Below are 12656 nucleotides of genomic sequence, written 5' to 3' on the forward strand. Positions count from 1 at the left end.
AGGGCTACAAAACACACTGAAGAGCAGGGAAGGACAAATCCAGCATCTTATAGGTGTTACAACCTCATGAGCAGCAAAACACCCAGCAGTGTTGAGGTCCTAGGGGAGCAGCCAACGCCTGATCACTATTTTTTTTTTTTTTATTTAAAAACCCCACCAACTTATTAAAATTTTGCCCGGCTGCATCTCTTGCTTATTCAAATACTGCCAATTTCCGTGGATCTGATATCAGCTCCCAGCATCTCCCAGCCTCAGTGCTCGGGTTATGTGGAGAGAGTGAGAGCGGGGAAAAAAAACTGCAAGCAAAATAAAAGCTGCTATCTGACAGAATCTCTCCTGGGGATCTCAGTTATTAAAAAAAAAAAAAGGAATCATTTTTCTCTTAGCTGCTGTTTGTTAAATGTGCAGGAGCCATAGGCAAATTTTTGCTAATTTTGTGCATGCTTTTATCATACTGGTGATTCACTGGCAGCTTTATCCTCTGATAAGTGGATTAGTTGTTGAGCTAAACAAAAAGGTGTTTGACAACCAGGAAGCTCTAAAGAACATATTTGTTTTCCAAATAATGGAGCTGTGTTTGTTGCTCGGTGCAATGTGGGGTGTTGTTCTGAATTTCATTAGCCGAAAGGAAAGGCCTCAAAGCTTTTCTCCCTTATTCAAGGCACTGGTTCAGTAGGAATGCCTCTTTCCTATCAGTGGCAGGTTATTATGATCAATTTTTATTTGCTTTGGTCTAATAGTTTGGCCCCGGAGTGATACTGATTGGGGAGTAGCTAATGACCTGTGTTGGTGTGAGAGCATGGCACCTTTTGGCAGTGGGGCTGGGCACATGCCAGCTTCATTTGGGAGTGTCACTGGTCTGCTGGGTGCTTAGCAGAGCCATGTGGCTCACAATTAGACCCGGACTTGTAGGGCTGGGAGCTAAACTGAGGGCACTGAGAGATAAATTGCCCAAGCAGAAGAGAATAGGGCTAAAAAAAATGAGCATAACTTTATTTAAGACTTTTATTGTAATATCTGAGCGTCTCATCATCTTGGGATGATGGGATTATTTTTACCGTGTGTTTTTCCTCACGGTAAAAATAATGGGGAAGGTTGTTACCTCCAAGGCCAAGAATGGAGGCACAAAGTTTGTATCCTGCTTAACTGTAAGGTAGGAAGATTTTGTCAAAGCCCCAAAGGCTTTCTCTGTACAAGTGCTCCCTACTTAGTAATTCCATATTTGTACACAGTTGTGTGTTTATTTTCAGTCCTTTGGAGTCCTCCTGACCCACTCAGATGCTCACAGCCCTTTGGCTGTATGAACCAAGGGCCGGGGAGACAACGGAAAGCTTTCCCTTGGGGCTGCCAGGAGCTTGGAGACCATCACAGTGGTCGGGGCCAAGCTCTGCCCAGCCCAGTACATCCTCTCCAACAGCGGCCATAAGCAGACTCCTCGTGAGGATCAAAATCTGGCCTCTCCTTATTTTCAGCTCAGGAGATTTCCTTAAAAAAAAGTTAGTCTGGTAATCCTGAGTGGACCTTTCTTCCTAGTACTTATCTAGTCTCCTCTTCAATCCAGGCAGCTTCGCATCCCTTGCTTCTTGTGGCAAGGAGTCCCACAGGTTGACTCCTCACCAAGCAAAGCACTGCTCCATTTTCTTCGTATTTCACCCCTACTATCGTCCTTCGAGGGCTCGCTCTGGAATTGATGCTGAATAGCTAATTAATATTCACCCTCTCCATGTCACTCGTGATTTCTCAGGCTGCCATCAAATCCCCACAGCCCGGGAAACCAGGAAAGGTGCCGATTGATTCCAACCCACCTTCACCAGCGATGCAGATGGTGTGGCGGCTGTATTTCCCCCCTCGCTTGGGCCATGGCAGTTTTGCCCTTGGAAGGAACGATGTGGGTTTATAGAGGTGCATTTTGTGCTTGGGCAAGGGTTGGAGGCACCGGCTTAGGCTTATAAATCTCTGTGGATGCTACTGATAGCAGTGGGAGATGCATCTCCTGTGGAAACAAAGCCTCCTTTTGCATCCTGATGCCAGACCTTATGTTCTCCGGTGTCCTTTTGAAATATAGACAACCTTGGTGATAAGAAGAACATAATCCCAGTGCTTGAAACAGATAGCTCCATCCCTCCTGACATTTTCAGGAGCCTACAGAGATGGAAGGATAGCCAGCCACACCATTCCCATCCCCTCAGCTTCACTCCCGCGACGGCCAGACGTGAATCCGGTAAAGCTCGTTTTCCCCTGGCAAGGGGCTAAAAGCAACGTCCTTTTCCCTGACAGCCGACAGCAGCCCCTGGCTGGGAGGGTGATATGAAGGGGGAGCGAACACGGTGCCATGAGAAAGGGGGGAGGGCTGCGAACAGATCTGCAGTCGCCAGCAGTTGCTCTCGAAGCTCTGGCATAGATGAGACGGAGGGAGGGAGAGAAGAAAGGGGGGAAACCAGCAGTCGAAGAGCGAAAGGTCCCCAGCTGGCTGTTAGTGGCATCTGCACTCGGAGTACAGACTCCAGCTGAGAGCTATTTCACTATTTATTTACATGTAATTATTGCTATGAGGTGCAGATATTAACACTGTCAAGAGCAATTTGCCCTGACATTTTTCACTTGCTCTGTTCCCTGACGTTTTGAGTTTGGTGGGATTATTTTTTCCTCTCTCTCTCTCTCCATCGCGCTGCTTCAGTTTTGGCAGCGCAGGGACCAGGCTTTTTAATCCAGCGCCCTTCGCAACTCATTAAACTTTGAAATTTAATTTTGTCCGGAGAGGAGCCGGGGCGCGGGGAGCGTCTCCCACCCCCTCCCTCTCCTCACGCTCTTGCACCCGCCACCCATCTACAGCAGTTCAAGCATTTCCACTCTAAACAAACCAAATTTACCGGTTGCCGCGTTTTCAATTGGAATGCAATCTCCAGCATTAACCTTTGCTTTCGACGCTGCATTTAAAACACGCAGAAAGGTGCCCAACCGTTTATTAGGGGGAGAGTTTGAAAGTGCACGTAGAGAAAGCAAATGCAGAACAAATATTTTTTTGAACCAGATAGAAATCGCAACCCATTTCAAAAGGTGGGTTAGGACCAGTGGCTGTTTCCCACTTCTTTAGGCCCCGTTTCTTTTCCTTTCCCTTCCCTCCTGCCTAAACCATCTGATTTCAATAGCTGGTGACACTTTAAATTAAGACTTCCGGTCTATGCTCAAGCCCTGATTTAATGAGACAGTTGTTGTATGTCATCTAATAAATACCAATTGTGCATTAGAACTTATTTGCCAAGCAGGAGCAGTGACGTGACAGGCACAACTCACTGCAGCCTGCTTTTTTCCTCAGCCAATATGGTGCTTGTAATCATTTAGCGTTGGTTTAATACACAATAGACCGTATTCCTCCCCGGCAGAGCTCAGTGATTCACGCTCGGGTTTTATAAACCAGAAGGAAAAAGCTAGGGCTATGTGAGAGTCTGAAGGACTACGCCAGGGTGTGTGTGGGCTGTGGTTTTGGAAGGAGTAAATGCTGAGTACTTCATTGCTTGTGCATGGTGAATTTTGGGAAGGGATTAATTAATAATTCTCATTCCTCCGTTTTATCTGCAGCACCTCATGCCCTTTTTTTCATTCTTAGAGTTGAACCAGACTTGACTTCCACCCTTGACTTTGCAGGGGAATAGATTCAGGAATCTGAAGCCTATCCTCTCTTTCTTTTTCTTCTGGGTTTGCTTTCCTGGGATAAGAGTAGAAAGTGCCAGGTCTGAGGGGAGCCAGCCCATCCCCAGATCTGAAATATCCAGCGTTTGGGGGCTTTGGGATTTTGTTTCTGTTTTTTGGTGCAGGGTCTCATGCTCCTAGACTGCAGCACTTCTGTGTCGTGGTAACAGAAATAAATAGCAATAGGAATGGCTTCAGCTATGAATCACCAAGTGCTGCCGTGTGTCTGTAACGTGCTCACCCTGCAGTGGAAAGGACGACCGAGAGCACTACGGATGAGGGCACGGGTTGCTGGGACATTTTGGAAAGAGCAAAATGGTTTCATCTCATTCAGCACACTCTGCAGAGTTCCTTTTTCTCCCTTTACAAACAAAGGGACAAAACTGTTGCAACTGGATATTTTATTTTCCATATCTTTTTGTTACAAGTTGCAATGTTTTACTGCCTTTTGGCCAAAAGTTTGTATTTGCACTTGCATCCCTCGCCCGTTTCCTTTCCATTTCATTTTTGCTATTTGAAAGGCTTTCTTTCATCTAAAAGAAAATGCTTTTTTATCTTTTTCATTACATTTATTCATCACCTCTCAACCCTTTGTAAGTCACTTACAGAGGGACCTGTAGTATAATGCAAAAGCCTAGTAGAATTTTCATTACTGCAGGCTGCATGTTTGAATGTGATCGGAGCCCGGGATGGAAACTCAACATTTGCTCTTCTTAGCTCTTTCTCCCCATCACCTTTTTTGTGTGTGGCAGAGAAACAGAGATGATAAAACTGTTCCCACCTTTGTACAACATTCTTATATCGTCGAGGAAAAGACCTATAGATACACTAAATTAGCAGCATGTGGCACTAGTGTTTTTAAGTTCCCTTCACTTCTGTGCTTCATTTACTACAAGGCTGTCTGGAATGAGGACATCAACGTTGGCTTTGGGATGTTCAAATTCCTGCTCCCCTATAAACTTCTGCGCCGACTCTAGTGTTAGCTTTTATTGGCATCGTTTTTACCGTGGTAAGGTGAGAGTGGCAGCCCTGCTCTGCCCAGTGCTGATGATAAATCCATTAAAGCAGGTCACAGAAATCTTTGAAGAAAGAAGAACGTTGCAGAAATAAGACACATTTCTGCTTTTTATGGAGATGTGACTTTGGATAGCACATGCTCTGTCCTGCTGCTTTCCTGAGGGGTGTCTGAAAGGTTGGGATGATCTCGCTGGGGTTCAGGGGGCTCGGGTCCCTGACACAGAAAGCTCCAGACTCCCGGGTCTTTTTGTGCGGACAGCAGGTTTTCCTCTCCACATAACGACCAGCAGAGAATTAATCAGATGGGACTTTATTACCAGTGACCCAAATGCACCCACAAAGCTCAGGCACCAGCTGCTACATACATTAACTCCATTTTTTGCTTAATCTTGCAGTTTTTAAGGCAGTCTTGTAGCGGGGCAGGGACAGGTGACAGGACACAGGTTTTCTGAGCATCTCTTAGGTGCAACACTCACACAGTGGGCTGAACCCAGGGCAAGGCTTAGGGCAAGTAAGATGCAGGCTGTGATCTTGTTTTGGGGCTTCAGTCTTTCTCTGCTGACCATGGCCTCAGCTCTGCATCCTCCCATGCACAGCACCCTGCCCCGCAGCCCCAAACTTTCTGCCAAGGTCCTGATTCCTCTCTAAGCCAGAGGATGAAACCAAAGCGGGGAGAGCCATGCCCAGGGCTGCTGATCCATGGACTCAGCTCTTCCCCCAGCAGTTGTGACTAGGGGTACGGGGGTGCTGCGGGAGATAATCATTGATGTTGTCAACGCTGCCGGGACTTAACATATTGTGAGATATGGCAGCTTGTTTGCACGGGTGTTAACCAGCCTCTCCTGTCCCCTTCTTGTCACTGCCCAGTCCCTGCCACAGCCAATCTGTGTCCTAATCTCCATCAATTAACAAGAAACACTTTCGCCCCCTCGGTCCCCCCCTCCCCACAATACAGACACCCACCCTGAAGCCTCGGATAAAGAGGAAAGAGCCTCTCCAGCCTCGACCCTCTCCCCCTTTACTTTCCACTAACTCAGCGCAACCAATTAGGCATCTGACACCCGTACTGGCTGACAAATTGTTTCTGTCATCTGCTTTCTGTCTTTCATTAAACGAGAGGCGGAGGGGGGAATGGAGAAGGGGAGGGGGGCTGGGAGATGTGATCTCCCATGCTTAGCGAGGCCAGATACATTAATTACAAAACGGCCATTTGCAGCATGAAAATGCATTAATTAAATTTATGCAATCATTATCTTTAAATAGTCATATCTTTAAAATAATCAGCCCTTCCTGAGTCTTCCCTCTCCTCTGCTAAGTATCTCTAATCCCTTTTCCACCATTTATCTCTGGATCAGCAGTGGCTTGTATGCTTTTAAACTTCTGCATGCAGGAGATGCCTTAAAAACTCTGCTCAAGTAATACAAGGGTACGTACGATACCTTCTCTCTTCCCCCCAGCAAGGAGCACAGGTGAGGGACACGATTCTACTCAGCAAATTATAGAATGTGCCATTTTTCGGGAGGCTTTTGATCAAGATATTTTCATAAAAGAGAGCCTGTAGCTCAGCCAGGAGTTTAGGGGTTAAGGTATAAAGTTCTTCGCTTGCATTTGTACAGAAGAGCAAGCTATGTGCTGGTTTACATACCCACTTAGCAAGGGTATTGCTGGTTTCATCTGGAAGAGGTTTAATTTTCATAAGGTAACGACCCTTCCCTTTGGCACAGACATAGCTTTGTCAGCAGACAGCTACGTTTCATCAGCGTATCTTTTTCTTCTTAAAAATCACTTAGTTCAAGGCAGTAAATGATGTTCATAAGAAGAGCAAGGTTTTAAAAACAGGCATTTAGCTACTCTGATGCTTGAGATGGCTTCTTGGCTTCATATTATAATTCTAAAAAATATTTTCTTTCGCAGTACCATCAGAAAATCAAATTGTGCTAGACAAATATGAAGAAAGTGCAGTTAATGATGTGTTAGCCCAGGAGATTCTACTTTTATCCTTTATTGTTCAGAGACTTCACCTGTTTGTGATGGCTCCTCGAATAATCATTGCAAACTTACCGAGGTTTGTGCTGCTCCTCAGCAGACCCCGGGTGCAGGAGTGTCAAAATACGCAGGGAAGAATTAATCTCATCCCCTGCTTAAGTAAGCACCTCTAACACCACAGGAAAACTCCAGTCCAAATAGCTTTTAAAAAGCTGGAGGACTCAAAGAGGGATACTTATCTAAACTCAAATCCTTTAGGGCTTTCTTATCGCTTCTGGTTAAAGATTTTGTTCTGCTCTTTGTGTGTCTGCATCGTTTTTAATAAATCCTACATGGTTTTTTTTCCCCTATCTATAATGCCTAGTGGGCCAATGTCCAATTAGACGGGAGCCTACGCAGTGGTATTTGGATCCAAACCTCATGTCGTGTTCAGCTAGAGTCATGAGTTTGGGATTAAGATTAGGTAGAATATGGGGAAGGATTTGATGGTGACCGAATCCTGCCAGATTTCTCCAATTTGAGGGGCAGAAATGAACTCTGGGCTTTCAGAAATGGAAGCAGAGAGCAGCTTGTTCTGCACAGGGAAGTCCCCTTGACAGCCCAGCACCCTCTTCAAGAAGTGCATTATGAATCTATAATCTGTATGCATCCAGCACAGCTTGAATTTAGTGTAGAGGTGATTACAAATACAAAGAGCTTGGTTTTCCCTGGGCCATCTCTGACAATGGACATTTCCGGAGAGAAAGGAAAACTTTACCATGGAGCAAAACAGGGAAAGAACATTGTAGCTGTACGGGTAATCCTCTGTTGAAGCCAGTATTTTCAGCAAGGGTCCCCACTTTCTTCTCTTTTCTCCTATTTGTTTACACTAATGCCTCCACACCAGTGGACTCCACACTGTGGTGGATGCAGCTTCGTTATCACTGTGTTTGGATCCTATGAGGGATTTGGGGTTCATGTTTGGCAAAGCAAGCAGCTCCCTGTCCTTCAAAATACCACAGCGCTCCCCAGCAGCAGAGAGAAGTTCAAAAGAAGAGCACATGGCACTATGTAGGGCTGCAAAAGGCATTTCCTTGGATTCAGAGGCTGCGATTTTCATACGGCTGAGGGAAAAAACAGATCCTGCTTTTAAAAAATTCATCCCTGTTTTAGCCTCAGAAGATCTAAATGAGCTGAGGCACTCCCAGGCGTGACCGGGGTCTGGGTTGTTCATTCATTAGGGTGAGAATGAACCCTCACCCTAAAAACTACACCAAGCCCCCACCCCGGGAAAGCAGGGAACTGAGAGAGCAAGCAAAGAAACAGCAGAGGAGCTGGCAATAGGATTCACTTCTGATTTTCCCTTTCTTCCATTCTTTTGCCAGCTCGAGTTATTAAGCGTTTGGTGTGAGCCTAGCTAGCTCTGCACTTGCTGAACTTATCAGGGTTATTTCATCTCCCCATGACCTCTCCGTATTTATGAAGGGAACCCTGGAGGCATTGGCTTTGCTTAACTGGTGTATCTTACACTGCAGTTAAGCTGGACCTTAACTGATTACAGCCCTTGATTGATCAGAGAAAGAGGGAGGGGAAGAGAAAGAGGAGTCCTAGAGCAGATACGCAGGACTATCAGTGCACCAAGCAGCTTCGCCTGGGGCTGGGATATGCCACTCGAGGGATTCTTTGTAGTGCAGCTCCTTTCACATTTATAGAGGCTCCCCTCCACTCTCCAAAAAGAGAGAGATGGAGAGAGAAAAGCAAGCGAGGGAGGGGGCATAGAGCGGACTCAAAGGATCTCAGGAAATCTTGTTTCGAAGCAGTAAGTCAGCACCCGCACTCCATTACCAGTGTCCGCGGGGGGTTGTGATAGTGAGCGAGCACAGATCAGCTTAGCTGAGAAATTGGGAAAAAAAAAAAAAAAGAGAGAGAGAAATGGAAAGGGAGGAGGGGGAGAGGAGACCTTTCTGTGAATTTTGGTTTGTCTTTGTTAGCCTTTGCCGGTGTAGGGCTGCTGAAGAGAGGGGCGACAGAAGTTTATAAAGCAGTTTTAATCTGCTGGGACTTAGCTTGCTGCGTGATCTCCCTGCCCTGCCATTATTCACGTCAGGCAGACGCACAGCAATAGATTTAGGGCTGATTTGGCAGGAAACCTTTGTGTGTGTTTGTTTATTCCTCCGTATTTTGAATCTCTCACCACCCCGCTTGCCATCAGCATGTCTGAGCGTACCCATGAATGCACAAATAGCTGCAGAAGCAAAGACACAAGTGATCACCAGCCCAGCCTATTCCCAATGACAAACCTAAGCAGAGTCCTTCTGCCAGTTTGGAAATATTCAGGAACTCAGTTTGCCATGGTTGTGCCTTTCCGCTTTCTCCTCCCAAATGATTTTGTGAGTTTCAAAATGCCACAGGCAAAATTCATCTTCCTGCAATTAATACCTTGTGTAAAGTTGCCCAGAGATGCTTTGTATCTCAACAAAGGAATTTTTCCATGGAAACTTTCCTTTTCACAGTGTTCACTTGGCCTTCACAGCAAAACATATTAATGGGGAAAACAGCATCGGGGTGCAGTTCGCTTGTGGTCACTTGCGTTAATGCAGTCTACTGCCTGCAAATAAGGAGGGCAGGGTGGCTTAGTCTGCCAGCACATTTGGCAAACATTGGCCTTCTTTTTGTTATTCTATATAAAATGTCCTAGCAATTCAAATTTAACAGGAAAAAACACCTTGTGCTTTGGTGTAACGCAAGGTGAATAGTGATGTTGGCAGTGAGTAAAGCACAAACTGCCCATTTTCAGAGGGGAGATGCTCAGCAGTGCACAAAAAACACCCCCCTTTGGCAGTCTCAGTATGGCAAGGTGCTGGTCAGCCTTCTGGCTTGAGTCTCTCTCGTTTCTGGAAGGGGTGAATCTTGATTTTGCTTATTAGTGAAAAAGAACTAGGACCTGCTTTACCTTAAACACCCCCACTAGCATGGCCTGTCTTTGCCCTCATGCCAGGGGTAGTGGCTTGTGTTTCTAGATCAAGCACTTTTAAATGTAATTCCTACTCAGAATGATGCCTCCCCTCATTCCTCTCCAAAATGGAATTCTGCCACAGGATTTCTCATAGCCCTTATTGGATATATAACCCCGTGGTGCTTCTGATTTCCTTATGGTATTTACATTGCAAGAAGAGCCCATTCCTCTTTTCCCAGACCATCCAGACTTAAACAATTTCTCTTCCCCTTATAGCTAAGACCTTCCCATTCTTTTGTATAGCTTAGCAACTTTTCTTTAGACCTTCTCCATAATTTGTACATCTCTACAGAAGCAGGGTGCCCAAAACAAGATGCAGTGCTCCAGGTGGAACCTCACCATAGCCTTGAACAATCAGGTAATAACTTCCCATCGCCTTTTTTTCTAATCCTCCCCTTGTGCAGCCTGCATTGGTCTGCTTTGCTGCAGCTCACCATCGCATCCTCAGCTCCATCTCACCCCCAGCATCCCCCCAAGCCCTCTCCATCATGGGTGTGTGGCAGTTCTTCATCCGTCAAGTGAACAGGGTCATCGTAGGACACAAGCGCTCATCTCCATTTCACCCGCTGTGTCCTAGACCACTCCCCTACGGCGCTGAAACCTCCTTCAGATGTTTGAAGTCACTGAAAGGCATTGATGATATTTCTGGGTGTATTGTTCGCTGCCAAACTGTTCCACTGTTCAAGCACAGGCCCACAGAAACCGCTTGTGACCACTCTGAAGGGATCTGGTGTGATCTGTCCTGTACACACCAGACAGGATACAGGCACATGGCGTTCCGTTCCCGGCTCCGCTTCAGCCACTCATCACGTGGCCTTGGGAAAGGCGTCTCACTGGACTCCCCATGTTTTCCAGTGGAGTGGGGAAGGTTACGAAAATGAGACATTACTGCTCTACAGCAGCAGCCCTGGAATGGGCTGATGGATGGATTATAAATACCTGGCTGGGGCAGTGCAGCATTAGGCTCCTCCAACTTTAACCCACGACAAAATAGGAGAGTTAAGTTACCTGCTCATTTATGGCAGTGTGAATTAGGACTGTGCTTGAAGTCAGTGAAATTATCCTTTATTAGGAAGCCTAATGTGAAATTTGCTTCCCGGGCTCCAAAACTTAGTTGGAAGTGACGTTAGATGGAAGGGACTGCGATTACCTGGATCAGAGGTTTTCTGGGCGCAAGAAGTGTGAAGCACTGTTGGGATCCTTGGCCTGATTGCAAAATCAAATGTAATGGGTGTACTTACCGGGTTGGTTTGGCACACTGGGATACAACTCAGCCGGGTCTAGTGATTTAGAAAATATTCAAAATTAATTGCTTAGTTTTGTGAGCGCAGTGTTAGTGATTGCTACATAAGTCATTTTAGTCCTACCTAGGGGCATATTTGCATATATTTATCCTCCTTTCAAGTGAAGATCTTTGGGGAAACTGCATTTATCTCCTCCCAACTCTTTCTTCTGCTTTCAGTAGTCCTACAGTCACCTCCTCATTTTGTTTCCATTTAATGTATGTATAGAATAATCGACTCTTCCCACCAAGTGAAAATGAATCCACAGAGATCAAAAAGCATTAATATGAGGAAGGGTTGCCTTCTGCAAGAGAGAAGGAAAAGATTAGCTGAACAAGCTGCAAAATAAAGATGGAAAAGATTAAGCTGAGTCCCCACCAAGGAGCAGTCTTGGAGGACAGAGCATGACCTACCCAGAGCAGAAGCTGAGTCAACCACCAACGGCAGAGAGTCCAGCCCCTCATGGAGGAACTCGGAGCAAATTTCTAGTTTGGCCCATGTCAGTGGTAAACTATAAAGTCCAGTGTGTTTCCCAGCACGGCCATGGGGCCCCTGTCAGACCTTCCATGCCCTAGGACGTGGTGTAAATGTTGACACCACAGAAGCTGAAACAGAGAGATTTCAGCCTATTTGTTGACACTCTATAGTGCTTTTTGCCTGAGGTAGTATCAAATATTCCAACTGATCCATTTCCAGCCCTTCCTAAAACGAGAGGATTTCTACCCATTCCTAGGAAAGCAGTACCGCAGCCTCAGATACACTACCCACTGCCAGGAAACCCTTCTGGTTTTCCCTTTTCCATTTCTGCCTGGTATCCAGTTTGCATTCCTTTGGGACCACCTGGCAGCTTCTCTGGAGTTAACACCCTTCAGCTAGTTGCAGATCATTACGTCTTCCCTTTATTCACAACTTAGCCAGGCTCAGCAGTTTCTAAATGCAGCATTTTTCTAAGGCAGCCTTTTGATTTTGGACGCTTTGCGCTGTGTCAAATCAGGTGCCCAGAAACGGAGACACCACAGAATCAGGGGTCACTCTGGAAAATGCAGTCCTGCCTCTTCCCATCGTTTTGTTTGCTGGAGTGCGATCTCCATACAACTCCCCCGTGTTCTTCCTGCTTGTGTGGCGGTGTAGAGAGAAAGCCTGCTGGGTCCAGGGCCTGGTGACTCCGTCGGCTGGGCATCTTAGCAAGCCTGCTGATGCAGGGCAGGAGGTGTATGGAGTCTGAGGATGTATAGCCAGTCTGTCATGTCCTGGGCATTCCTCGTATTTCACATAGAGCTCTTGACCGCAGACACCAGAGAGGTGCCAGGTCTGCTGGGACAAGGTTTTATTATGAAACGTGGCTGCTCCCCTCCCTGATGCGCTCCCACCCTTCTCTATCTAGGCGGTATCTCTCCCTATCACTTGTCTGTCCCTCGAGCCCCTCCTGCCCCCTCAACGCACCCAACCATCCCCTCCCCAACCCCCAAACCTAAAATCTGAAGGCCTGATTGCACAGATTGAGGGCCCTAATTGCACTTCCCTTCCCAAAGCCGCATTCGTTTATCATAAAGGGTGCACATTTCCCCTGCTACAGTTTCCACGGCCAGAGGCCCTGAGGGCCAGCTCAGAAATGGAGGGAATTAATTACATTTTTTTAACTCCCCTTCTTTTAAAGTATGGGAGAGAGTGATGAAACATCCTGG

General features: G+C 46.4%; 1 protein-coding gene across 1 annotated transcript in view; it reads left to right on the forward strand.

Moving 5' to 3' along the window:
- The window catches only part of LOC104511684 (paired box protein Pax-7-like), a gene marked incomplete at its 5' end in the record, with an annotated part of 39485 nt that extends 29409 nt beyond the window's left edge, over positions 1-10076 (forward strand). Inside the window, 1 exon segment of the mRNA XM_010154400.1 lies at positions 9981-10076. Within this exon segment, the coding sequence (XP_010152702.1) occupies positions 9981-10076 (96 nt within the window).
- Between the last annotated feature and the right edge of the window lie 2580 nt (positions 10077-12656).

This window comes from Eurypyga helias, unplaced genomic scaffold, assembly GCF_000690775.1.
Source record: "Eurypyga helias isolate BGI_N326 unplaced genomic scaffold, ASM69077v1 scaffold13376, whole genome shotgun sequence".
In the NCBI taxonomy this organism is placed as follows: Eukaryota; Metazoa; Chordata; class Aves; order Eurypygiformes; family Eurypygidae; genus Eurypyga; species Eurypyga helias.